The sequence below is a fragment of the Crocodylus siamensis genome, chromosome 5 (genome assembly GCF_052110815.1).
Source record: "Crocodylus siamensis isolate JL-2025a chromosome 5, ASM5211081v1, whole genome shotgun sequence".
In the NCBI taxonomy this organism is placed as follows: Eukaryota; Metazoa; Chordata; order Crocodylia; family Crocodylidae; genus Crocodylus; species Crocodylus siamensis.
The window spans coordinates 721,559-749,375 of record NC_143399.1 but is presented as its reverse complement, the minus strand read 5'-3'; the positions used below and the strand labels follow the sequence as shown (position 1 = coordinate 749,375).

General features: G+C 51.5%; 1 protein-coding gene across 4 annotated transcripts in view; it reads right to left on the bottom strand.

Annotated features, from left to right (window-relative positions):
- Positions 1-27,817, bottom strand: part of PTPRF (protein tyrosine phosphatase receptor type F) — a 422,531-nt gene that overhangs the window by 179,346 nt on the left and 215,368 nt on the right. For all 4 annotated transcript variants that reach the window (XM_090047886.1, XM_090047883.1, XM_090047885.1 and 1 more), the window contains 2 exons: positions 23,095-23,240; positions 19,754-19,895 (listed from right to left, as the gene is read on the bottom strand). In XM_090047886.1, coding sequence (XP_089904012.1) covers positions 19,754-19,895; positions 23,095-23,240 — 288 coding nt within the window. The remainder of the gene's footprint in view (positions 1-19,753; positions 19,896-23,094; positions 23,241-27,817) is intronic.

Genomic DNA, 27,817 nt, shown 5'->3' with positions numbered 1-27,817 from the left:
TGCAGTTTCCGTGGAAACCTGCAGCGTGCAGCCAACAGATGCGGAGCCAATTGCAGGCAATGGGCACTCGAGCAGAACGGGCCCACTTGATAATTATGCTGATGTTTGACCATCGCAAATCGACGGACAACAGGAGGCCGCTTTATATTTCAGCCTCTTATTTGCAAATGTCTTAACTATACCAAGAGGCAACCGAGCCCCAGTTTCATTTGGTTTGCTGGTGTCTCCGAAACACGCACTAAATTTGATGAGGAGGCTGTAACTTTTATGACACATCCCATTTTTCACATTTCAGCACCGCTTTCTGTATTTACAATGGAAAGTAAATGTCAGATTACACCAACTGTAAAGCCAGTCACCAGTGATTCACTCCACAACATTTCAGGAGATCTGTGCTAATCCGTGCTCAATTACTGCCCAAGAATTTAAAGCCGTCGCATTTTCCGGGTGGCTGTTGTCATCCATGCTCATGTCCCCGTCACTGCAAGTTGCCAGTGCCTCCAAAGTTTTCCCTAGCGTTTAACTCCTTCAGCGTGGCAGAAACGAGGGAAGAGGCTAAGCAGCCCCGTGGAAATACTCTTTCGGCTGCAATGATGCACAGCAACTAAAGCGTTCCCGGGCAATGGCTCCCATTGCTGCAGCATTAGGCCACGGCATCCTGATCACGCAAGCAGGGCTCCCTGCAGGGCACCGCGTGCTTCATGAGGGGGTAGGCTGGTGAGGGCACGGGACTGGGCGTGCATGGTACATGGAGAACTGCAGGAGCTGGGCAAGATGGTTTTATCCATCGGTCGCTGGACCCGTCTGGCCCCAGAACAGCACCCTGGGCTGCTGCCCATGCCCCGGGGGACACGGGCCAACAGAGCACTCGCCAGCCACCCCACGGTCTGGCAGAGGGCATCTCCATTCAAGGAGCCTGTGGGCGGGCATCGTGCTGGCTGACCATGTGCTGCAGGTATCCAACACTCGGTGCCACCAGAAGACAAGGCCTCTCGATCTCTTTTCAATCCGTGTTCAGCTAAAATGTGCTAGCAGGCTGCGAGGAACGAGCACCGAGCAAACCAAGCATCAAGCAGCGACCCACAGGAGCGGATGGGAAAGACGCTCACTTGCTCGATTTCTGTGCAAAGCACCCGGCAGCTTTCCCTCCTGATAAGACCGACTCAGTGCTGCACAGATGGAGGCCTAAGCCTCAACCTCCATTTCTCCCTCTCTCTAGGTCCTCAGATCCAGGCAGCATTTAAGATTTCTCCCAGCCCCCTTCACAGACCTCTGACCCCTCCGCTCCAGGCCCTCGTCACCTCCCGTACCACTACAGCGAACTGCCTCTGCAGCCCCGATCAGCCCTTCGTTGGACCAAACATAGCCCCTCAAATCTGCCCCCTCTCTTTGCATCTCTTTGCCAGCTTCCCCAAACACGGACTGTGCATCTTCTCTTTGCAAGGTCTTCCTAGCCTGAGGAAGTGAACCTGGTTTCACAAAAGCTTGTGCGTGCGCTCTCTCTGTGATATTATTCAGGAGTCTGTAACAGTGCAGATCTACTCTGCCTTCTGCCTGTCTTCAGACCAACAGGTGAACCACCTCCCTCTGGCAGGCAATGAGGAGACCGACTCCTCTCTGCTCTCCCACGGATGCTTCATGCCTTCGTGCTTGCTTCCCCTTGAGTCTGGAGGAGCGTCCCTGCAGCCCCTCTCCCCCTGAAGGCAACCAAATGAACATCTCCTTCCCTCTGCTGCAAGCACTGGGCAGAAATCAGCCGGAGGATGGCCTGCAGCCCCTGCTTTCCCCTGAGTGCGTTGGTCTCGACATGACCCCGTGCTCCTTGCCTGCATCCGTCTGCCTCCACCAATGCTCTGGTCTCACGCTGGGCTCGTGAGTGGGAGCTGCGGCTCTGTAGCGCGTGCACATCTGCAGCGCCGGCAGGGTGTGGAGCAGCCTCCAGCCCGGAGGCATTTGCTAACTAGTGTGAGTCGAACAACAATGCGAGTGCCCGACACGCAGACCAGCTGCGAGGAGTCCAGGTCCCTCGGTCCTGCCGCTGCCCGCGAGACGGAGCCGCCAGCCCGACACTCCTCAGACAGCACAAGCCTGGCTCGGTAGGCACGCCTTCCCTGCTCGCCCAGCAGTCCAGCACGTTCTGCTGCAAGACAGCTGCTGAGTTAGTCCCATGTGGAAAGGAGGATCAGGGAAAGGAGGAGCATCAATCTTCGGGACAGATGCAATGCAATTAATTATGTGCGTGGCACCTCACTACTACGGTGATGAGTGCATCAGGTGCCTGGCAGATGGATCCTGAGCACCAGCAAACTCCGTCGTGTTCGCACGAAAGGGGCTTCTGTTTCTGCGATGCAAGCATTGCCAAACCCGAGGGGGACTGTTACTGCGGGCAGAGGGAAGTCGCAGACACAGGCGGGCGCTTTCTCGCTGCTCCACGAATCCAAAGACGCTTGAAAAGCCTGCTCGTGAAAACTGCTGCACACAAACAGGCCTGCTGAAAAAGGCAGGCTCTCGTGCGACCACCCGACAAGACTAAACGTACCAAAACAATGGAAGCTGCCACAGGCACGGCACCGCCCTTCCTCCCCAAAAAGCATCAGCATCAAGCCCTGTGGACAGCTCACCGTTAAAACACAGCATGGCTCTGTAACCATCCAAACCGTGAGCGGTTCATACACCGCTGCTGCTCCTTTCGTGCAGGGGGAAGTCGGCTATGACAGCCGACCAGCGGACTGAAGATAAAAACTGTCAACCAGACCGAAGTTGGTGCTTGATTTTGGATGAACGCTAAATTGTCTGCAGGCCTGCACGCTGAAGTGGTACTCGGTGGAAAGCCAGCCGCAGCTGGCTCTGGAGCGATGCTCGTTACTGCTACTCTCATCACCTTTCTGCGTCGGGTGAAGAACTAACCCCCAGGTTAAAACCTCCAGACTTTGTTGTGTTTAGTTCAGCCATAACAGGAGGGATGCTGGCAGTTAACCACGCATCCTCAGCTCCAGAGATCAGAGTTTTTCAGACACATCTGTCACCAGTGTCTTGAAGATAAAATGGTCTACTATAATAAATGTCAAAATAACCTTTAAAATGCTGAAAGCATCACATGGGCCGGTTGCTCAACAGAAACCCTCCGCCGGCGCAGCTACAGAGCATGGGATAACTCCTGCCAGCAGGTCAGGAAGAGACAGATCCTTGGCTGGGCGGGTTACCTACTCTTCCGCGATAGCTGTAAGATCAGCAATTAACGTGACAACGAGGACAAGTTCATCCTTCATCATTTGGCACAGAGGTCCGGTTCCCACGAATCTGGCGCTTCGCGTCTGGCTAAACTGAAACGTGCACGAGATCGCTAATTGCTAGGTGATGCGCACATTTTGCAGATTCATTCTTCACCTCCAGAAAAACAACACTTGTCAGCCTCAGAATAGCAGCGCTGATCTAACGTACACGGCTGCTTGCCATTTTTTTTTAAACATGCACCATAAAAGAAAAGGTTAAGCGATAAGAGAAGGCATTTCACTTCTATGCTTGAATGAGTATTAGTGACACGGTTGTTAGGAAGCTGGAGAAGATGAGCTGTCAAGTTTTGTGACTTAACTTATGTTCCAGACAGTTTTGTTAAACACTCACTGCTTTTCTTTTTAACACCTCACTTTTTAGTCACTAAACAGCTGGTTGCACACACAAAGAGGGCTTCTGAAAAGGGTTAATTAGGGATGGGTGAAAGACGTAGCTTGCATGATGCACACTGGCTCAGCTTCAGTTACTTCATGAACCAACTCCAACTTTACTTGGGGCTAAGTCCAGAGGTGCATCTCCCCTGCAGTCCAAAACAAGCCGCTCCAAGAAGCAATGGGAAATCAATCTGAACTGGTCTCTGCATGGGAGAAACCAAGGGACAGAAATCTCAGGTAGCTCAAAACAGTCCCATGGGGGCTGGAAGGTTAGGCCAGGTGTATTTGCTTGGATGCTGAAATGTAACGGGGAGCCATGCAGAGAGCGGAGCACCAGGGGCAATGGGTTGGCTCCAGGGCTGCAGCTGAGTTGCCAAGAAGGCGACTGTTGTGCTATGCATTAGCTGTGTGCTTTCACAGTCTGCAGCCTGATTTCAGCTCCAAAAACCAGCAAGAACCAAGCCCAGAGGTTGCTAACACGTGCCCCGCTGTGGCCAACCTGGTGGGACATGATGTAGCCTTCTGGACAGCGGCGATGAAAGGAGGCGCTTGCTGCCACTGGGGCTAACGCGGCCTTCAGCAGAAGTGGCCAGAATCTGACTTTGCAAGCGGAAAGCAGATGCCCCCAGCAGAGAGAGATACGAGGGGCAGCACGTGATCCAATCGGACAAGCATCGTTATGGGCCCGTCCCGCTCAAGCTTTAACCAACCTGGCTCCGGGACAGCGCTAGATGTTTGATGTAAAGGTCGGGCAGAGCTGGGAGCTGTCTGTACAACGGGGTACAGGTGAGCAGCATCCAGGGAGGACCTGAACCATTTTCAGGCATTTCTGGTTGGCCCTGCTGAGACTTGGAGAGAGGGCGCAGGTTACCGCCATTTAATACTTGTGCTGCAGTTACCATCGAAGGGCCTCAAGAGGAAGGAAAGTCCCGCTGGGCTACGAGTAGTGCGGACACGTATGAAGCTCTGCCCTTAATCCAATAAGTTGGCCATCTCGGTGGACAAGGCACAAACCTCCTGTTATAAAATCTGGCCCTTGCTGGTCAGCTATGTCAAGGGCCACAGAGAAGTTCAGCTGGGTGACCGCGGACGTGCTGTGTTTGTGGACAAGAGGTGGCCCATGCAGAGAAACGCTCCACGCAGCCACGGCAAGGAGGATCCAGAGGTTCCTGCAGCTGGCTCAGAGCCCTGTTATTGCTGACGTCTCCATCGCTTGGCTCGGCACAGAGAGGCTGGAAGTTTAGCTTGCACCTAGCTTGGACTTCATTCCTGTCGGCTGCTGCAGGGCTTAGAGCGGGTGGCAGGCTCCCCTCCTCACAGGGGCTGCCGACAGCCACCAAGAGGCACGGGCCCACGCGTTCCCAGCTCTTTTTCAGCATATAGGAAACGTTGCAAGCCATGGGATGCAGCCCTGGCTGCTGCCCGTGCTTCCACGACTGCTTCTGTCAGACAGGCAAGATATTAGACAAGATGAGACCTGTCACTTGGATGGTGCATAAGAGATGCCTGCGGGCCCTAGCGACCCAGCGAACTGTCCTTAGAGGGAGGGAATTCAAACATCTTGGGTCTGTTTCAATGCAGGCCACTGCAACACCCCCCATAGTTGGTGTAGCACGATATGAGGAGCTGCGGTCCCTGCCCCAGGATCCTGGAAGACGGGAAAGGCGGTGAGGGACGAGCACAGGCTGCAGTAACAGAGGGAACCGAAACGAACCGTGCCATCAAGGGGCAACACGGCACAACAGGCTGCAGCTGAATACAGCCAAAAGTGAGACAAGAGGAACACTGCCCTGGTCCATTGAGTCCGGACCCCTGCTCCGAGCACTCCCACGTCATGTGGTCCCACTCGTACACAGACCAAGATCCACCTGAAAACCAGGCACTCCTTGGAGAAGCATGCATTGTGACTTCATTCCTTTGGCAGTTACCAGGCAGTGGGGGCAAAGAAAGGAGACTGCCTAGGCAGGATGGGAGAAGGGAAAGCAGCGACTCTGAACGGGCTGCAGCACGAGCCCTCGGTGCAAAGCCGAGTTAATGCCATCCTTGGCCCGACAAGGGGACCATCCAGGCGAAGCGGGGGGATGCTCTTGCACGGCACACCACAATAGCAGAATCATGCCAGACTATCGCGGGAAGTTCAGGAAGTGCTAGAAGAGCATCCAAGTACTATGATGAATTCAAGAGAGGGCCACAAAAAACAATCCAGGGGCCAGGACACAAGCCAGACAATGTGAAATCAATTTGGCTCGCTGAGCAGAGAGTTGAAAAGATGAGTTGGTCACGTGTGGAAGAGAGTTCCCACTGAGAGGCAGCTCTTCATTCTCTCAGACAGCAGCAAGATAACTGGATCCAATAGTTGGAAGTTGAAATTAGGCAAATTCAACCTCGAAATAAGATGCAAGTTCCTGGCTGTGAGGGTAATTAAACACTGCAGCAGCCTCGCAGGAGAAGCAGTGACCGCGCCATCACTGGGAGTCCTCACGATGACATTGCATATCTTTCGGAGAGACGCATTTTAATCCTGCTTCTGGGAAAAGAACTGCATAGACCTGGCATGCAGGAGGTCAGACGACAACAGCGTGGCCCCTCCATCTGCCAGGCAAGTTTCTGGATCTATGGCATTGAAGGACAAACTGGGGATGTCCACTCAAACAGTGACATTGTGCACCCCACTTTGAATGCCTGTGGGCCGGGGGAGAAAACTGCTCTAAGCTAGACCGCAAACACAAGGCACGGTGCTAACTAACACCCCGCCGACCATGACTGCAGCCGTGCCAGCTTGGCCCTACCACACTGGAGATAACGTGATGTTTGTCAGTGAACACGGCCAGGGACAGGCTCACGTCTTGGCAAGGCCGTGGGATTATCCTGCGAAGACTAGCCCCCAAAATAATTTGGAGTAGGCAGGGGGGTGGGTCGAGCGACTGCTTGACGCTAACAGGGGTGAGCGGCGCTGCTGCTATTCAGCCCAAAGGTAGCTGCTCTGATGGCTCTGGCCTCCTCCGAGATAAAAGGTGCTGCCCTATGCCCGTCCTTATCAAAGCTATTAACTCAAGCAGCAGCACCGACTTAAATCATAAACCCGAGCGCCCAAAGTTCAGGCAGCCCTTGTGAACCTGACTCACTTCGCATGACTGAGCGAGGAGATAACCCCGTCTCTCCTTGCTGACAAAGGTCGAGCGGGGGGAGGTGCAGATGGAGCAGCTGCAAGCCCTAATCCAGTGACTCCTGATCAGGAGGCCACAGCGCTCAGGCGCTGCCAGACCCTCCGAAGGGCAACTCGCGGTGCAAGCAGACACGCAGATAAGCGCAGGCTCGGGCTTGTCCCAGCTTGGCCAATCCCCCGCCAGGCAGGAAAGCATTGTAATATCGACAGCAGTCGGGTGCCGCTCATGTCACAGAAGCGATGGGGCACCTCCAGTCCAACGAGGTTGAGAACCGCGGCCCTAAGCTAACGTCCACCAGTACGTAGTCGCTGCGACGCCCAGAGCCAGCAGTCTGAACCAGGGGAAAAAGCAACGTGGCGCAAGACCCCTTCGCTCCTAGCCACATAACCCTATGGCTCCGTCTACATGGCAATGTGGTGCCACGCAGAGGGAAGGGGACCTTGGCTACTGGAAGCAGCACAGCCTTGTTAGTGCCAGGCTCTCCCCAGGGTAACGCGTCCCGCTCCTCCGGGCCGTCCTGACCCCATTACCCGAGCTCGCTCGGGCACCAACCTACCGTGGGGACATACCCTGTAACAGGAGCTGTCAGCTGGCACTTGGAGCACAGAGGATGGCCGGATACAGAGCAGTTTTCTTTAATAATTAACACATTGGGAGCACCCAGATGTGCAGTTCGGATACATCTGTGCATTGTAATTTCTACAGCAGTCACAACTTAATGAAACATCAGTTGTGACAAGATCAATGAACCGAACTGAACAACAAACTAAAGTTAGTAAATTCATGCCTGGGGCAACAGCTATAGTTTTTTTTAACACTTCCATCACTTTTAATGTCTAATTAGTAAAAACATGAATCCTTCTGTGTCCTTCTCCTTTCTCTTCCTCCAGAGAGCTGCAGTGTAAAGGAAAGAGGAACTTGTTCACTTTTACTGAACATGAGCCTTGATGCAAGTCATCTGATCAGCGACAACGTCTTCATCGGCACAACAAGCACGCGACGGACAGAGGCAGCGATGCTGGCAGGCGTGCTCCATGCTGATCAGGTGAGCGCTCTCTGCCCTGCTGGCAAAGAAAGCCATCTTCATTTCCCATGCGATAACACTGCTGCTGCAGGTGAGGTCTGGACCCCCGATGTCACCAGTGTTACATGGCTTTGCCACATCAAATTCAGGACCCCAAATCACCTTGCTGGGAAGAGCAGGTTGCAGATGGATCCACTTGAGATCATCCCCACAGCCTTCACCCAGGCAAGCAAAGTGGCTATTTCCTCATGAGTACTTGATGAGCTTGAACCTGCCCCCTCAGGCCAGTGATTGGAAATGTGCTCGCAGCAGATTCTGCCTCGTGCTGGGCTGCGTCCACCGAGCCCCCGGAGAAGGAGGACCAGGCCACCGCATCCGAGACCACGGCTCTACGTCACCGAGGGATCTTCCTGCACTTGCTCGCAGTCCAAGAGGGAGCAGCTGGTTGCCAACGTGAGAACTTCTCATGAGCTGCAAGCCTTGCCAGAGAGCTGGGATCAGACAGACTCTTCCTGCACTCCTGGGAGAGACGGTACCATCCCTCTGCCTCGCCTGGACCGTTTCCAGCAGAAAGCTTGGCGCTCCATCTGGGAAGCATCTCCTGCGTGACGGAGGTGGTCCCGGCGCAGCCTGGTGTGCTCTGTACTCCCAGTTCATGACAAGGTGTGAATCACAAAGCGTGGGAGACGTGGTACATGCTTTTTCTCCAGCTTTCATGGATTCACTGTCTTTTCCTGGAAAGTCTCCTCTGCCTTTGTTCTTCACGCTGGTTATTCCATGCTCCTGGGCCTCATATGCCCCTAGCACATCCCCTTTCCTGTAACATGGTGCTTGACACAACCAGCATTTGCTCAGCTGGCCATCAACTTCCTGGCCAACCATCTTCCCTCTCCAAGGAATTTCCTCTGTTGGGAGTGATAAAGGTACCGGTGAAACCAAAGGGACAGAGACAGGTTAACACCGACTCTGCCTGGTCTGAAAGCAAAAAGCAGGGCCTGGAAGAAGTATGCAACAAGTGCAATGCATCCTGCACAACCCCACTGGCCACAGAAGTGGCTGCAAGATCATTACACCAGCTTCACCGTGTGAAAGGCTTAGTGCACCTTTTGTCACTTGAGCCACTCCGCATACCCAGCCGGGAGCTCGGGAGACGGCCCCTGCCCCGCACCACAATGCAGGGCACTCACAGGACTACGACGCAATGAGGTTACAGCTTGAAAGCGGCATTTGGATTTCTCCACTGAACTCAGAAACCAAGAACCTGGAGAGAGATTTCATCCAAGCTGGACCCATGTGATAAAAGGATTGAAGCAACAGAGCCAAGGATTAGCAAGACAGATGAATGCATTGCAGTGTTTTCCCATGGCATCATTCCACCTGGCTCATCAAGGAGCTAGAAGATCTTGAAAAGAGGGTTCTTATAATACCTCATGCTCACTGGTTTTCCTTGTGACAAAGGAGTTTTAAATAGCTATTCTGGAGCTCCAGGCAGGAAGAAACCGAGCAGGTGAGAGGTGCCAATACAAATCAACTGCTCTATTATCCAAGCTTTGAAATTTCCTAGAGAATAATCAGCAGTTTGCAAACACGACAAGGAGGAAGCTGTCTTAGTAATATAAGATTAATGTATTGATTAACATTCAGGTGGGGTTTCCAAAAGAGCCTACAGAGTGCAGGTATTTTAAAACATTTTTGTGCCTTACACATTTTGGGCACTAACAGAGCACACATAACGAATGTGAGCACACACACAGCAATTCAAACACAAAAGCTCGGCCACGATTCCTTGGTGTGACACTATTTATCCATAGCTCGCTAGACTGGCACCAGCTTCCTCAGGGTGGGCTCAACGACTTTGCCTGCTCAGCATCTGGGTACTGCACTTCAGTACGGATCTTCCTAGTCCTGACAGTGTTAAAAACAAAGACAAAAAGGACAGAAACAACAAGACCGGGGTGCTCAGACTAGCAACCAAGCTCGATGCGCTGAAATGGGGTGATACAACAGTCACTAGGGGCAAGTCTTTCATGCAAGCTCCTTTTACTCTGTACGGCCAACGTAGTAAGCTGAGCCCGAGACGTGACCAGTCAGCAAGAATGGTCACATCCTACCTTTCCTTGAAGGGAGAAGGTGAAAACAGAGGGCTGGTGGAAACGGTCTTCTCCACACGTACGGCAGAGACCGCAGGAAGCAGACACAGAGGTCTGGCTGTTGAACAGCTGTGGTCGCCACAGCTCCTGAAGTCCTTGGCACTGTGAGCCTCCAAACTGGCACTTTGGAAACGGTTCATCGGTGGACATGAACTTCCCGGGAGAGGAGAGAAGGTGGGGCTCAAACCCGAGAGGGCATGATAAAGAAGCGGACATAAGCAGAGTTTACTGGGGCTTTTGTGGCGTGGTCTGCCACGGGCGGGCTGTCACAGGTGGTTTTCTCCCCACTCAGTTCCGAGGGAAAACCTTACGCTCACGTCCCATTTACGGGGCACGGGGCTGCCCACACGTCACCGTACCAGGTGGCTAAAAATCATCGCCGCACTAAATGTCTGTATTTCCATACACGTGCTCATGTAAACTACCCCACAGCCAACTAGCGCGTGACAAATACCTCTTTAAAAGTTAAGCACAAAAAGATTAATGGTACTCTGAGCTGAAGTGGAAGGGAACTCTGACAGTGGAAAAGACCTTCAAGTTCACCTTCTCTGTGCCCACCCCCCTCTTCCCCAGGGATAACACAGACATAAAACCTGGGGCATTTTCAAGGGCTTTGTCCAAATTAGCTCCCAATGATCTGAGTGACTGAGCTTCTGACTTGGGAGACTATTCCATAGCCTGGCAGACTTCAAAAGCTCTACAAACATATAATACCTACTAACTTTATCAGCCAGCAGGAGATATCAGCAGGAGTGACATACGAGCTACAGAAAGCGCATCGGTCAATAATAGGTTGCTACGCTTCTCCGTAGACGCTCCCAGAACGGGACGTCTTGAAAGAGATCCAAGCAGTAATAAAGGTCTTTGAGTCTGAAACACACGACGAGAAATAAGAAGTTATTATTCTTCAGCTTCTGATGGACACCGGTAGGCTTTACATCTGATGAGATTATGCCGCGTTTTCATTTGAATAAGGGTTATGGATGCTATTACTCAGGTCTCCCAAAGTTAGGAATTAATTAGATGGCTACTTTTAAGTAGAATTACATTTTTTTTTTTTTAAATCTCCATTCAGCTGTTAAACGGGTGACTGAGTCGGCCGGGCAGACTGTGATGCCCATTTCTCAGGATGACTTCCAGAACAACGGGCGTGAGGCCGCAAGCAGCAGCGTTTCTTTCCCGGTGCCGACGACCCGAGCGCCAAGCTGGGCCCTGGCCGCCCGCCGGCACTTGCTAACGGCGCCACGATGCTCCCACTCCTTTGCCCCTCAGCTCCCTTCCTCAAGGAGCTCCTCAAAGGCCAGTCACAAGATGCACCGCGCTGTAAAAGACATTTTAATCAAGGACCTGGGCACAATGAGGCAAAGCGTGCTCACAAAAGCGTGCTCCCCAACTGGGGCTGCCGGAGACACGACTGCCGTCGGCCCCCTCCCAACCTCTAATGAGATTTCAAGTCATCACGGGGCAGAAGCGAGCTACTGTCATGGATCAGGAACCGGAGAAAAGATGTGAAACGAGCAAAGGGATAACTCACCGCCATAAAAAAAATTAACAGCGGTTGCCAGAAGGTTCTGCCCGAGGCTCAGGGCTGTTAGTATCTTTATTAATGATATGGAAAAAGGGGCAAGTAGTGAGAAAGCAACATTCACAGAAGACACAAAATTATTTGGCTTAGTGTCAAGGCTAGAGAAGAGCATGAGGAACTTCAAAGGGGTGACAAAGCTAGCTGAACGAGCGACACGATGGCAGATGAAATTCCACACTGACGAGTGCAAGGTAACGTGCACTGGGAGGAATAATTTGAACGACTGATGCAACTTACTGAGCTCTAAATTAACTGTAACCCCTGAGGAAAATAAATGGCATGACTGTAGACAGTTCAGTGAAGACCTCTGTGCAGCAGCAGCAGCAGAAGTTGAAAACAGGAAAGGATGTTACCATGCATAATGAGAAGGAGAAAACCTGAAAATATCATGCTGCTGCTATATAAATACACAGTGCGACTTACCTGGGATAATGTGTTCAGTTTTGGTTGCAATATCCCAAAAGGGGATTTTGCGTAAATAAAGGAAGATCAAAGTTGCCATCACAGAATGGCAAGAGTCAAAGGAAAAGCTAGCGTAGGAAGAGAGATACTGAGAAAACTGAGCTATTTAACCTAAGATAGGATGGATGCATGATAAAAAAGTATATAAAAATAACGAATAGTACAAAGAAGGTGCCTTTAACCACCTCATTCATCTTTCCTGTAGCACAGGAACGAGGGGATATCCCCTGAAACTGGAAGGCAGAATATGTAAAACTAATAAAAGGATTTAATTTTTATCTCTGCGTAATATGGAATTTGTCCTTGGAATTCAGCACAAGATGAATCTGACACCAAGAGTTTAGGAAGCCTGAAAAGTATTGTCATTTATGTAGATGCCAAGGAGGCGCAGTCACACCACCAAAGATCCCTTGTGCGATTCATGTCTGACTGGTGATGGCGATTCACATGCTCCCAGCTGCAACTGTACGGGATTTAGCAAGCAATTGGGTTGAAGGCAGAATATAATCCAGGTCGCAACCCTCTTCTTTGTATTGGCTCTGCAGAGATAATGAAAGTTCAAAAAAAAGAGAAAAAGAAGCTGAAAGTGGTTTTTTGTCGTTGAAGTCGGTGCTTATAGGGCTCAGGATTCACACAAGTGAATTGCTGAAAGCAAGAGGGTGAACTTGAACAGTCACTTTTCCGCAGGTAACTGCACTTGCAAACCTATCTGCCCCGTGGCTGATCCCACTGCCGGGGCAAGCGAGGAGAGTGCTGGCGGGGAGCAGATGCTCAGGACGGAAAAGAAGAGTTCTTAAAAGTAAAGAGGTCGACGTCTTCTTGGCCTCACGATCTGCATAGCAAGGCAAAATTCTCCAGGGATTCAGCAGGTATTAATTATGTGAGATTGCATTTCATACTTCTCGAAGGCTGTGTTTCTTGCCTCATAAACTTAGTGGAATGATCCTGGCTGATAACTTCAGTATGTGGCAGTCTTCTGATGGAACCGGCCATTGCAGATCCATTATATAGTCATGTACCATTAGTTAATCATTTAAACAGAGATCAGGGAGGGAAATGATGACGTTTGGGTCTCGTAATGCTACAGATCTGCTGACTCTCATGTTTGGAGGGGAGATTGACAACACTAAACTTTCTTCAGATGAGAAAATTACTGCTAAATTGTCTCGTTTGCAGCCAGGAAAACCATCATCATTAAAAAACACTGTTAAAGCACCACCATACTTCTCAGTTAATCTGACGGAGGAACAGGGAGCTCAGAGTCCAGGTGCCAAACTGAGATAGCTGTGCTTTGCAGATACCAGACCAGGATCACTGAAACGCAACCCTCTCGGAGAGCCTGGAGTGTCCGGCTGTTCAGAGGCACACGGGATACAACACACTCCTTTTACCAATGCAATACAAAAATTACTTAAGCGCTAAGCACAAATTGGCTGTTGACTGAAAGCCAGGTCTCAGTGCCCTCCCATGCTGGCGTGATTCGCAGCGATCAGAATATCAAGAAACCGTGCACTCCCTCGTCTTCAAGACCCCTCCTTGCAGACATCATTTTAGCAGATGAGGAGCCAGAGAAACTCGGCCATCAGCACAACTCCTATTTCCACCTGCCAGAGCACCGCGAGGCAATCCACTGCTTAGGAGCAAAGCACGTGCCTCGCCAGCACAAGTCTCAAGTCTGAGCAATGAACTAAGCCTCCCAGCCTCAGAACTGGACCCTCCACTGCCAATTATCTCAATTTGTCTTTTTATTACAAACGTGCAGTTCACTGTCACCCACGAAACAGACCAGGCTTCTGGGGGGCTCCGTTTCTAACCCCATCACGGTCATCTTCGCGTGCTCCCCCAAGCGATGGAGTTGAGCAGCTCACCGCGCCGCAAGACTCAGCGGTGCAGTGATTACAGAGGGCCCTTAACCCAGTATCTCATAACGAGTCAAAGGACCACGTCAATCTCGAGCACAACACGATGAACTCGAGTGAGGAACAAGAGCAGAGTCTACGAGATCACGGCGTGGTCTCCCATGAGAGGGGGCCAAATAAAACTAAGCCAGGCAACAAGCCTGGATCTCATCCAGGAGGCAGCAGTGCTACATTGGCCAGGTAGACAAGCAAAGCATTTCTAATTCGAACTTCTATCAAAGCAAAGCACTTTCCTTGCATTTAAAATGAGTTGCAGCAAGCACATCAGGGCTGCTATATTCAGCCACGTATACAGCAAGAGATGTTTTTAAATGGAACCAACTTCTCTCCCCTAATTACTCTGATTTTATAACAGTTACTGAGACATTTTTCTTGGCAAGGAAATGGAAAGGCAAACGAGACAAGCAGGAGCCAAACTACAACGTTCCTACTGATCCTTTTGTAACTACCCAAGCATAAATAAGGATTAAACACAGCTAACTTTTGTTTACCATTGCAATGGCAAAACCACTGTTAGATGAGTGTTTACAACGAGGACATATTGTTTCAGGCCTTTGGAGATCCAGCTCTCTGCAGAAATCATTTGTAACAGTCAAATGTTTATCATTTATAGTGCTTCAAACAGGGTAACTCCAGGAACTGGGCTGGAGCTGGCAGATGGCGAGAGAAATTAAACTCATGACATGGTTCGCTAATCAGCGAATTGCATGGAGACGGAGGTGCTTCCCACCCTAATGCCACGGGCCCTGCGGTGCGGCGAGGATCTAGGGCTCCATTACAGCCCCAGAGCTCCCTGGATGCCTGGCAGCAAAATCCCATCAAGCAAAATTATCCTGCTGGGTTAGCTGGGCACTAAAGGCAATGGGGTGAGGAGTCCCTCCGCAACTGCCTTGCTTCTCTTCCTTAGCGGGACCTGCTTTCGGGTGGCAGGAGCGTCGCAGCGGTATGCAAGGAGGTCCATCAGTTCAGAAAAGGCTTGATGATTAGTCTGGGATGAAGAGCACCAGAGACATGTGTGAACACATGCTGGGAATGGACCGTGGCTTCCATTTAAGCCACTTCCCACAAAGACAAGAGCCCTAAGCACACGCATCCAGCGCTGTCCTGATACGGCACAGCACGCCCTGCGCTGCAGCGTGATCGGGGGCTGGAGAGGGCCTGCCACCCCAATCAAGGCTGTGAATCCAAATTACAATGGACTGTCCTGGTCCCAAGTTCTTGGGAGCAAGGACAGATGGTAGAGCACCTCACTTTCCCGTCAGGACCAATGGCTAGCTGATGAAGGACCCTGCTTCGCTTTCCCCCTACCACTGTGGGATGAAATCGGTAAGCAACTGCTACCAGGATGCAGGCTGCCGGGTACACGAGATGGAAGGAGGACGTGATGACCTCCGCGCCACGCTGTTGTGCACGCGAGGGCTTTGCTGGAGAGCATTTGCACGGAGACTCCAGCACGCAGCTTGCTTCCGCCCAGGAAAGGCTGCCAAACTCTTCCCACACGGCACATCCTCCCTACTTACATTTCACATAATCACCTGCTTAGGAAGACCTGTAATGCTTGATGTAATGCTGAGCATTACAACCCAATAATATATTTATTAATTTGTGACGCAGAGCGCCACTGACGGTCCCCGAAGCCTTCCTGGGAACACGTGTCAGCTTATTGATTCCAACCCGCCCCGGCTCGCTTTGCTCTCACCCTTCTGCCAGGCCGGCGAGAGAGTACTTCTGCGCTGCTTCGGGTCATAATTGAAAAAGACAGAAATGTTCAATATGACTCATACATAATTCAGCTTATCAGCTGCCCAGGAGAAAAGAGAAGGAGAGGTGTTCACATGTCTACCTCTTCCCCTATCAACAGGAGAAATAATTTTCAATTACACGAAGTGCATGCAGCTCTGCTCACAAACGGGATTTGTGCGTTCGGAGGAGAAAAACAGAGATATGGAAGGAGGGAACGAAGGATGCGGCAGGAAGCAAACGGCTACCGAACGCGCGCTCCCGAGAGGTTCCTGGCTCTGAGGGGAAGAGACGAGGCTCTGGCCGAACACAGTACGTTAGCAATCAGGAGCAATATGCCACTGAGCCACAACACGCAGCAGAAACCTAAATCAAACAAAGCTCCAGATTAGTCTGCTACACGGACATCATAGCAGCCAGCTAAAACCCTGACGGCGCGTTTGTGAACTTCTGGCTTCCATGCTAAGGTTTGGGTTCGAAAGATCAGATTGTAAAGAAGCACTGAAAGTTATCGTTACAAAGGATTTTAATGTAAAATCAATAAGTGCTGTGTATTTAGCAGCATGTGACCATGAGAGCGTTTATGATAGACAGAGCTCTGCTTGCACCAGGGATCTTTGCATTAGTCAAGTCCTTGAAAGGGAAGGCGGTAGGTCTGCACCACTAAGCATTTCCACCTGACAGCAATTATAAGTTACTTTAACCCCTGCCATCAGGCAAAAACACTAAACCCCACTGATAACCCTGAAAAAACAAGGGTTTAATGAAAACAAGCTGCTTCCGAGCAGCTGGGTGGAGATCTGGTTGGGGAAGAAGCAGCAGAGGAAGTGGAGGAGGAGGAGGAGGAGGAAGAGTCTGGGCCTTGCAGTGCTCTCGGGGCGGCTGGGGAACGCGGCCTCGACACGCAGCATCCCTCTCGACACCACCCGAGCAGAGAGGAGCGGGTCCCATGGAAAGGTCGGCTCCCGCAGGCAGACGCAGCTCCTGCGACACACGCTCGTTGCAGTGGGGGAAGGCGTCTAAAACGGAGGGGCACTGAGGGCAGAAGGGCAAGGACACGGCCGGCAAATGGGGACGTAGAGAAGTCTCAGAGGGAAGAAGAGCTGTCAGTCTTTGCCCCAGGCACCATGAGCTGTGCACTGGCTGTCAACAACCAGAGCCTGCCTGCTCCCTTGGGCCCAGGCAATGCAGAGGGCAGGTCCCCGGCCTCCTCCACCAGGGCTGGAAAGCTCCTAACTTTGCCGGCAAGCACACAAGTGCCCACACACGTGCACGCATGCGTGCAGACAGGGCCAGGAGAGCTGTTCCATGCCAAACCATCCTCCTCGCAGACCCTTCTGCACATTTTTCTTCCGGGATGCCATTTCCCTGCTTCTCTCAGCTAAGAGCAAACAGACATTATTTTTGTTTTGTAGAAGAGACTCCTACGGGCTCCGTGACTCTCATGTGCAATGGAGGAGAAGACACAGTGGGTGCCCAGACTGCAGACAGCCACATGAGCTGCGTGACAGAGATAACTATGAATGTCCCCTCATAGCAGCTCAAGAAGGAAAAGCCTGGTTTTGTGGGACCTAAGGTCATCCACAATGTGCCAAAGGTGTTCAAGCTGGGAGCTGTACCTTAGGTATATCGAGGGACGAGAGGGAAGCTGCAGAGCAAACGGACTTCAAGGTCCATCATAAATGCATTAGCATACTGGGGGTCCATACGCGTGCCCATGACAGTGCCATTTGTCTGCAAGAGCTGCATGTGTAGACAAAGCGGGAGAGCGCAGTGGGGGCAGCAGCAGCGCCCTCGTCACGGGTCGTGTCCTTCACAGCTTGCAATCCGCCCTCGGGGCGCCGGCGCAGAGAGGTGACCCCGGGGTAGCGCCCGTGGCATTCGCCGAACACTTGTCAATGGCCCAGGTCCTTGAAGAACTGCGCGGCAGCGTCAAGTCGCTGGCAGCTCCGGGGGCACGTGGGAATAGGACGGAGCCAACAACTCCCGCCAGGATGGTGCCAACACCACAGCATCAGGCTGCCCGGTCTGTGGGTCTTGAGTAGTAAGTAAAAGTTGCTGGCCCTATATATCCACACACACACACACCTTGCAACTTTTACTTACTACCCAAGACCTATATTTTATATATATGCCTAGCAACTTTTACTTGTATACGAGTAAAATTATATATATAATATATATGTGTGTGTATACATGTATATGCATGTGTGCGTGCATATAGACATATGTATACATACATGAGTATATATGTATACATACATACACACGAAAGACAGACAATATCGCTCTCTGTTTTATTTAGTCTATGAGGTGCAAATCTACGCTGCGCTCTGCCTTCTATAGATGAGCACGGCCAACCACCCATCTCTGCTCATGGGTGTTACCCTTTGCCCGGCACTCCCCATTTATCTGGCATTTCACTTGCTTCGTCTTCTCCTGACCCTGCACCACGAGCTCCATGGGCAGGACACAGCAGTGCTCGGTGCTCTGAACTGTATCACAGCCTCGAACAATAACCGTATCACTAGCTCCACGAGCGTCTCTCTCTGAAGGCAACTGCAGACAAACGCAGCTGTAGCGCTCTGCCCAAGTCTTCAACTCCCTATTCACAACCCCTGCAAAGCGGTAGCAGCAAAAACCCAGTTGTGCAGTTTAAATTCCGGTCTTCCAAAGGGTGGAGAAAAGACTCCCGGGCTCTATACATCCCGGGCTCATGTGGAGAAGCAGGCAGGGTCATCTACTACAAACTATTTTCCACCTCGCTGTGCCGAAATGGCCAGATGCCCCTCCTGCCAGCTCCTTCGCCAGGAAAAGCACACCCATCCCACCGAAGAGGGAGCCGGCCATGGGCGTTTCAGGGCACCAGCATCGTTGTTTGGGGATTTTCCCTCTCACTCTTGGAAGACAGGGGAGTGCTACCACCCCCATGTTATAAAGAGGGGAACTGTGGCCAGGAGACCACCTGGCTTGCACAGGTTCTGCCGGTCTCCTCGTACCTGGCTACTGCTCACGCCACTGGACACCTCTCCCTCTCCGGCAAGCCTGGTGATGAGGTACAAGCCAAGAGCTCCGGATGAATTCTGTGATCTAGTTTTCACTGCCACCATCCCCTCCTCGCTCCAGGTTTTCGTTATTCAGTACTTGAGCCCACAGTTTACACAAACCAAGCAATCTGCTTAAGCCTTTGTTTGAAAACAGATTTTCCCTTTTTATCATAGACAAATGCAAAGAAAATTCCTGTCAGTGAGTGCCCTGCCTCTCAGCTTCTCAGAGCACTTGGAGACTGTACGTAAGCAACCACTAATATATTTTATACACTCAAATTTACAGCTAACTTTGACAAAAGTGGGCGATGATTATGACAATCTAATAATTCAGTAATTAAGTGGACAGAAGCAGACCATGTTTAAGACACAGTCCTTACATGGCATACATGTAAAAGCTTTTTAAAAGCTGAAGAGCACAGCACCTGGATAATGCCACATTATACAGCAGGCAAGGATTAAACACCAACACTGCTCTTCACTAGCCAGCAAAGTCCTCCGAAAGCAGGAGAAAGAGACTGGGAAATTGCGACGACAATGGAAGTCAAACCAGCTGAATTCCAATACTGACTGCAAAAGCTGAAGTGTGACCTGCAAACCCATGTGTGAACAGTGGCAATTTAATCCAGCAGAGAAAGAAACATAGATTAAGGCTCCTTGATCTGTCAGATACAGTTTCTAGATAACCCAGGAAATGTGCACTGCATAAAATCAGAGAAAGATAAGGAAGGGGGCACCCAGGTGTCTCTTTAGCTGGACTCTTGAAGCTGTTAGCATGACACCTTGATCACACAAGGCAGAACATGCATTTCAAAGTGAAGCTCAGAATCTAAAGCGCCTTCTTTCCTCCTCGCAAACCACCGGAGGGATAACAAGTTTGGTCACTGAAAGAAATGGTGGTGAAGGGTACTGAGGCAGCACGGCCTTGCAGAGCTGAACCAGGACCCTGGGTGCTGGCACACTCTGCAGACAGGAGACCGATTCCACCTACCTTCTAACACTGTTAATTTGGCACTCGTGTTTATCTCCCCAACACTGTTGGTCGCTGTGCACTCATAGATGGCTTCATCTCGGTGAACACGTAGCGGCTGAATCCGGAGAACTGATCCCGATCCATCATCAAATTCAATAACCTTGGTGTGGAAAAGAAAACAGTTCTTCATTGACACTCACTGTAACAGAGACAGAAAGTCAAAGCAAGCTGGGGCTAAAACCCACCCGTCGGATCCGGGCGGTGAAACCCCACCTGGCAGAACAGGGGTATCACATGCAGAGAAACAAGAAAAAGCAGATTTAGGAACGTATCTGCCCTCTGACGAGCCCCAGAACAAATGGAGACCCAATAATGTTCTTTATGAATCAATAAACCTTGATGAAGTATCAGCCTGCTAATAAAGATGTGGATCTTCTGACTTAAGCCATATTTGCTCTAATGGCTTTACTAATCGCACTGATGGCAATTTAGTTCCAACTTTCACCTTGATCAAATTTAAGAGCAGGGCTCTAAGCGCCTGTGGATTACAACGGAGCCATTAACTAATTAAGAGCGTTGTCTGTTGCTGCTAACGATAACAGAAGCCGAGGGTGCTTAGCACCTTTCAGGACCAGGTCCTCCAGAACAGCTGTGCTACCAACAATGACACCATCGCGGCGCCTCCTCCAGTGTAAAACACCAAGTCCTGCAGCAAATCACTGTCTTCCCATCCTGCTAAGGCGGAGGCAGCTTTAACCTAACTCCTTCCCGTGGAGGAAAAGGGACCTAGCTAGCCACCACTGGCACACTGTAAGGGAGCTTAATGGCAGACGTGCAAACTGCCTGAGTCAATACCCACTGCATCCCGCTCGATTTCCAAGCAAAGCAAGAGCTGGAACAACTAAGGCAAGGTGGGCAGCAGGACTGGGCCTCGCCTCCTCCGCGCTGCATGGCCTCGTTGGGAGACACAGGGAAGCAGCTCCGTTATTTGGGGGTCTCAAAAAGCCCATGTCAAGTCTGGGCAGTGAGCGACCTGCCCTCACTCCTGTATGCGGAGCTGCATGTCGTGTTGCGCTAGGTGCACGCGGGGAGGAAGGAACGACTGCCACCCGCCCTCGCAGAACCCACTGGAGGCAGAAGTGGGGGCCAACAGGAAAGACAAAAGGGCAAATCTGAAAGATATTCACAAGCAATCTCTTATGCCCAAAGTGAACAACCCAGAAAAGCCAATTCAGGTGCCAGAGAGTAGCAGATGAGATGGGGGAAAGGGAATAAAAATTGATTTAAAATGTTTAAAAAAAAAAATCAGGTTCATATGGCTGGGGTCATGCGACCCCAGTGCTCTTTCCTGCCCGGGGCAGGGGATCGGACTTGATGATCTGTTGAGATCCCTGCCAACCCTAGCATCTATGAATCTACGAATTTGAATGAAATATTTTTTTCTTTTCAAAAATAAAGCCATTTAAAATTAAATTTAAAATGATGACAACATATATTAAGGTCTAAGTCTAATCTACAGAAATTGTGTAATTAAAAGGTTAAGTCATATATTTTTTGGTGTTAAAGTTTTAAACAAAGTTGACCCACTGCAGGGGTGGAAGTCACAGGCAAGACCAGAGCTTGCTCCAGCGATGCATCAAACTTTTGACTGCAGCGGTCTCTCTCCTGAGTACAGAGTACATGCCCCTCATTCAAGTCCATTCACAGTCAATTCAGGTCGAGTATTAGTTAATGAATAGTTAAAAAACTGGTAATGAGTTTCACATTCTTGGCGATGACAAACAACATGAAGGCTTCTCATCCAGGCCATGAATAAAAGCTAGGTGCAAGAGGATGAGTTCTACCAGCTCCAAAACCCTGCATGACATGAGAAACAGGAACCATCCCTTTGATTTGCTCACTATTTCCTCTGTTTAATAAATCGATTTTCAATGCAAAACATGTTTTGATAAACATCTTTTCTTACAGATGTGGCACATAAGGTGGTTTTATTTAGCTATTATTTTTAAATGTTTTTGTGCATTTTAATTACATTTTAATTTCCGACTTGACACAAGTCACAAGGAAAGAAAGAAATTAACAATCAATCATACAGCAAAAAAATGCTTTATCCACCATATTCTAATCTAATGAACATGAAAAATTAAGACTGAATAAATGCCTATTGCCCTATACAGCTCCTTAAAGCAACAGGCACACAGAGCTAGCCTATCCCTCCTCATTGGCAAAAGCAGCAACATGTTTAGCGTAAAGGCCAGAGTTGGGACACATCTGTGCAGGAACCAGACTGTGCCCGACAGTGCTGCCCTCCGGCTCAAAGTGCTCAAGAGGCTCTGCCCTAAACAAGATTCAGGGCAGTCCCATCTGTGCCGCTCTTTGGGCAGGCTGATTAGACTGATTGTGTGACATGGCTAATTAGCATGTCCCAGTGCTGGCTGGCCTGGTCACAGTGCCATCCAGATGTGGCTGCCTTGCTTCTGGCTTAGGAGACAGCACAATGTGCTTGTGGGCTCCCTCGCTGGACCCAGTAAGCTTCAGCGCAGATGTGGCTTTAGCTGCAAATCAGCCTCTGGTTAGGAATGCAAAACAAGATTGACATTGATTATTTAAATCACCATTTCCTGCTGGCCGATTTAAAATCATGATTAAAATCAGGGATTAAATCAATAGTCCCTGGTCAGGGAGTCGCCCCAGATCCAGCAAGAGCAAAAGCATCAGAAGAGGAAAGGTTTGAGGAAAGGGGTTAGGAAAAAGGGTCAGGTTCCCAGGGATGGAGGGACAGGGCTGGCGGTCCACGACAGGAGCCAGGGCAGGGCTGGGGAAGGCACTCAAACCCCCGTTGCTTGATAAACGTTAACCAAACAGAGCACGTTGTAACCACCCCCCACCCAAACCACGGTCCCTTCCCTGCAAGCATTTCAGAGCTGGCAACCCTGCTTGCCCTTCCTCCCCGAGTTCAGCTCTCCAGGGACACCCAATTCTCCCTGCACAATGCCTCCGTCCTACCGCTAACTACTGAGGGCCCGGGCTAGCAGGAGCATCTCATGGCAGGGCACCAGGCTCAGCCGGGCAGGAGCGGAGCAGACCTCACCCACCTGCACCAGTGCTGCTCGTTATGCCCCACTTGCTCTGTCTCTGGCTCTGAGGTGCCCAGGGCTGAACTGCGCTCCCACCCAGGATGGGAACTCGGTGCATCTGGCCAAAAAACGGGCTTACCCAGGGCCGTGTTTGCTGCAAGGCTGGAGCTGCTGAAGGAAGAAAACCCTTTCCTTTGCCCTCCCACACAGTGACTGAAGACGCCCAAGACCGTAATGCTTGTCCAGCCAGCTTCAGAGCAGGCTCCTGATAGCTGCAGTTACCTCGAAGCGCTGGGAGCTGACCTTCTTCCCTTTCTTCATCCATGTGATGCGAGGTTTGGGCTCTCCGGTTGCCTGGCACACAAACGAGGCTACGCCTCCAGAAATCCCAATCTGATCTTCGGGGGCTTTCATAAAGGTTGGCTTGCCTGAAAGACAACCACAGCGCAAAGTGAGGACAGAGAAGCAATGGGTCTGTAAGAGCACGGGCACCGAGCTCTCTCAAAGGACAGATCAACAGCGTTTCTACTACAACCGGCATTAACAAGTACAGTCAAATCACTGCGAACAGGCGCACCAGGAACACGCGAGCTTTCCTCTTCCCCACCAGGCTGCTTGGGAGGGCAAGGCAGGCCACCCTGCCCAGCACCAACGTGCACGGGCCACAAAGTGGAAACGATTTTTACCCTCCAGGTCAATTTAAATGATTTTTGTTCTCTAAGTTGCATTATTTTGTAAGTGAAACATTTCCAAGTTTATTCTGTGTTCATATCATTGCATGCTACAGAACAGCGCAGAAAACCAAGCCTACAAACGGGAGACAGCACAGCGGCACGAACTGCCAGACTGGGAACTTTTAGACTCTAACCAGCATATTAATGGCTGTTCTTGTTAACGCACGATTATGAGCCCGTTTGATGTCAGGCTTGGGTCTGTGCAATGCTCTGCACGTCTCCACGCATCGCAGGACTTGCACGGCCTGGCGCGCGTTTGGGAAGAGACCAAGAACTAAAATTGGAAGTCGGCGCAGAAACCAAAGTGACATTCAGGCCTGAGTGACTCAGCAAAAATGGAAAAATAATGTACCGGCTTGGTGATCAATACAGGAAGTTTCATGAAATATGGCTTTGTTTTCTGGACTGATATGACTAAGCTGCAGGTCGATGTAATTAGTTATCTGGTTTGAACATAATGTCCATATTTTTTTTAGACAGATACCGTCTTCCAGGATATTGCAGCACTTCGCAGGGTAGGGATTTGTGCAAGATGCATACTGCTTTGCTTGGCTGGGACAGCTTGGGGCACATGTGCTCTTATTTCTCAAAACATTACGACTTTACGTACACATGCACACACGTGCGCACATGCACATTAAAACCAGCCCGTGATCATCACTCCAAGTATGAGGCACTGGCAAGATCTTAGCCAAAACCCTGCGTCCAACTCTGGGTTAACCCGTGCTCAGGACAGACACGGGAGCAGGTGCAGAGAAGCGGAGGAGGCACACCTGGGCCACGGGTTAGCGAGGATTTAGTTAAGGAGCTTCTGGAGGGGCTGGACATATTCAAGTCAGCCGGCCCGGATGATCTCCACCCTAGAGTTGTAAAGGAACTGGCTGAGGTCATTGCAAGTCCCCTGGCACAACTTTATGAGCACTCGTCATGCTCTGGTGAGGTACCGGAGGACTGGAAGAGGGCCAACATGGTCCCCATCTTCAAAAAGGCAAGAAGGAGGACCCGGGAAACTATAGCCTGGTTAGTCTTACCTCGATCCTAGGCAAGCTGTTCGAGATGACGGGGTAGAAAGCACCCTGTTCAAGTTTGCTGATGACACTAAGATGTGGGGGGATGTGGGTGCACTAGAAGGGTGCAATAGGCTACAAGCTGACCTTGACAGGTTGCAACGGTGGGCGGATGAAAATAGGATGGGGTTTAACACTGATAAGTGCAAGGTGTTGCACATGGGGAGGAAGAACCGGCACCACACTTACAGGTTGGGGAACTCCCCTCTTGCCAGCACGGAGACGGAAAAGGATCTTGGAGTCGTCACTGACTCCACGATGAACATGGGCCGGCAGTGTGGGGAGGCAGTCAAGAAGGCCAACCGTACCCTGTCATGCATCCACAGATGCATCTCGAGCAGGTCCAGGGAGGTGATCCTCCCCCTCTATGCGGCACTGGTCAGGCCGCAGCTGGAGTCCTGCGTCCAGTTCTGGGCGCCACACTGCAGGAGGGACGTGGACGATATGGAAAGAGTCCAGAGGAGGCCACTCGTATGATCAGGGGTCAGCAGGGCAGGCCTTATGAGGAGAGGCTACGGGACCTGAACCTGTTTAGCCTCCACAAGAGAAGGTTAAGGGGGGACCTTGTGGCCTGCTACAAACTGGTCAGGGGGGATCAGCAGGTATTGGGGGAGTCCCTGTTCCCCCATGCGCTGCCAGGAGTGACCAGGAATAACGGTCACAAGCTGGCGGAGGGTAGGTTTAGATTAGATATCAGGAGGCGCTACTTCACAGTCAGTGTGGCTAGGGCCTGGAACCGGCTTCCAGGGGAAGTGGTGCAGGCTCCTAGCCTGGGGATTTTTAAAAGGAAGTTAGATGAGCACCTTGCCGGGGTCATCTGACCCCGGTGCTCTTTCCTGCCAAGGCAGGGGGTCGGACTAGATGATCTACCTAGGTCCCTTCCGACTCTAGCTACTATGAAACTATGAAAAAATTATGCTGGCACACATCCAGGAGGGGCCAGCAGGGGACTGCATGCTTAGGGGCAACCGACACGGGTTCATCAGTGGCAGGTCCTGTCAGACCAACCTGGCGGCCTTTTACGATCAGATCACCAGATCGTTAGACGCAGGCGTAGCAGTGGACATCGTCTTCCTGGACGTCCGGAAGGCTTTTGACACTGTCTCTCACCCCGTTCTCATTAAGAAACTGGGGGGCTGTGGTGTAGACACCCACACAGTCAAATGGGTCGCCAACTGGCTGGAGGGCCGCGCCCAGAGGGTGGTAGTGAATGGGTCCTTCTCAGCCTGGAAGGACGTGGGCTGTGGGGTCCCCCAGGGCTCGGTCCTCGGGCCCGCACTGTTCAACATCTTTATCAGCGATTTGGACGAGGGGGTAAAAAGCACCCTGTTCAAATTTGCTGATGACACTAAGATGTGGGGGGACATGGGCACACTGGAAGGAAGCAACAGGCTACAATCAGACCTAGACAGGTTACAAGGGTGGGCGGATGAGAATAGGATGGGTTTCAACACAGACAAGTGCAAGGTGATGCACCTCGGGAGGAACAACCGGCACCACACCTACAGGCTGGGGAACTCCCCTCTTGTCAACACGGAGGCAGAAAGGGATCTGGGGGTCATCACTGACTCCAAGATGAACGTGGGCCGGCAGTCTGGGGAGGCAGTCAGGAAGGCCAACCGCACCTTGTTGTGCATCCACAGATGCATCTCGAGCAGGGCCAAGGAGGTGATCCTCCCCCTCTATTGTTTTCTGCCATGGCGGGGGGGTCAGACTAGATGATCTACTCAGGTCCCTTCTGACCCTAGAAACTATGAAACAAAGGGATCTTGGAGTCATTATAGACTCCAAGATGAACATGGGCTGGCAGTGTGGGAATACGGTCAGGAAGGCCAACCGCACCTTGTCCTGCATCCACAGATGCATCTCGAGCAGGTCCAAAGAGGTGATCCTCCCCCTCTATGCGGCACTGGTCAGGCCACAGCTGGAGTACTGCGTCCAGTTCTGGGCACCGCACTTCAGGAGGGATGTGGACAGCATGGAGAGGGTCCAGAGGAGGCCACACGCATGATCGGGGGCAGCAGGGCAGGCCCTATGAGGACAAGCTACGGGACCTGAACCTGTTCAGCCTTCACAAGAGAAGGCTGAGGGGGATCTAGTGGCCTGTTACAGACTAGTCGGGGGGGACCAGCAGGCATTGGGGGAGTCGCTGTTCCCCCAAGCACTGCCAGGAGTGACCAGGAGTAACAGTCACAAGCTGGCAGAGGGCAGGTTTAGGCTAGATATCAGGAAGTGCGACTTCACGGTCAGGGCGGCTAGGGTCTGGGACCAACTTCCAAGAGAAGTGGTGCTGGCTCCTACCCTGGGGGCTTTAAGAGGAGGTCGGATGAACACCTTGCTGGGGTCATTTGACCCCAGTACTCTTTCCTGCCATGGCAGGGGGTCGGACTAGATGATCTGCTCAGGTCCCTTCTGACCCTAGAAACTATGAAACTATGAACTATGGAGAGCCTGGCCCCAGAGGGAGGCGAAGCCGGCTTAGCTTGCGCGGCCTTGCCAAACCAGCGCCGAGAGGGGATGCGAGGGCTTTCCGCGAGTGCCAGGGTGAACGCTGGCACAAAAACAGACCAGGACAAACTAGCCATGAATAAATTTAGGCTGGAAATTGCAGGTTTCTAAGTAACGGAGGAATGAGGTTCAGGAGCCATGAACTGCCTCCCGACAGCAACAGCGGAAGGGAAAGACGGTGCTCTGATGATGAGAGGACAGTGGGGGCCCGGAGTCCGACCCCACCGGCCCCTTCCCAGCCAGTGTCCGAGGCCCAGAGACAGCCGGGCTCGGCAGGAACCGCTCCGCGGCAGAGCCCAGGACAGCAGAAGAGGGAAAGCTTCCTCCGGCATGGCTCTGGCACTTTGCAAAGCACGCTCCCCTGCTGCCTCCTTCCAACAGCCAAGCCACAGGCTCTCCTGGTACCGCAGGCGCCGTATCCTGCGGAGCGACCTGCTGGGGGATGTGTGGGGCCAGGGCGATCCTGGCAGCATGTCTGCACGGATGTCCCAGACTGAGACAAGCATCAGGCCCAAGCTACTCTGCCTGCAAGGGAAAGGACATCCTGCAGCTAAAGGCAGCTTCCCACCGACTGCGCCGAGAGCTGAGACCCCATCCCTTGCTCAAACAACCTCCCCCTGGTCCGTCCACGATCAGTTTAAACTCTCCTCCCTCCCCAAGCGTTTGCTCCACCAGCTTGTCCCGCAGGGAGTAGTG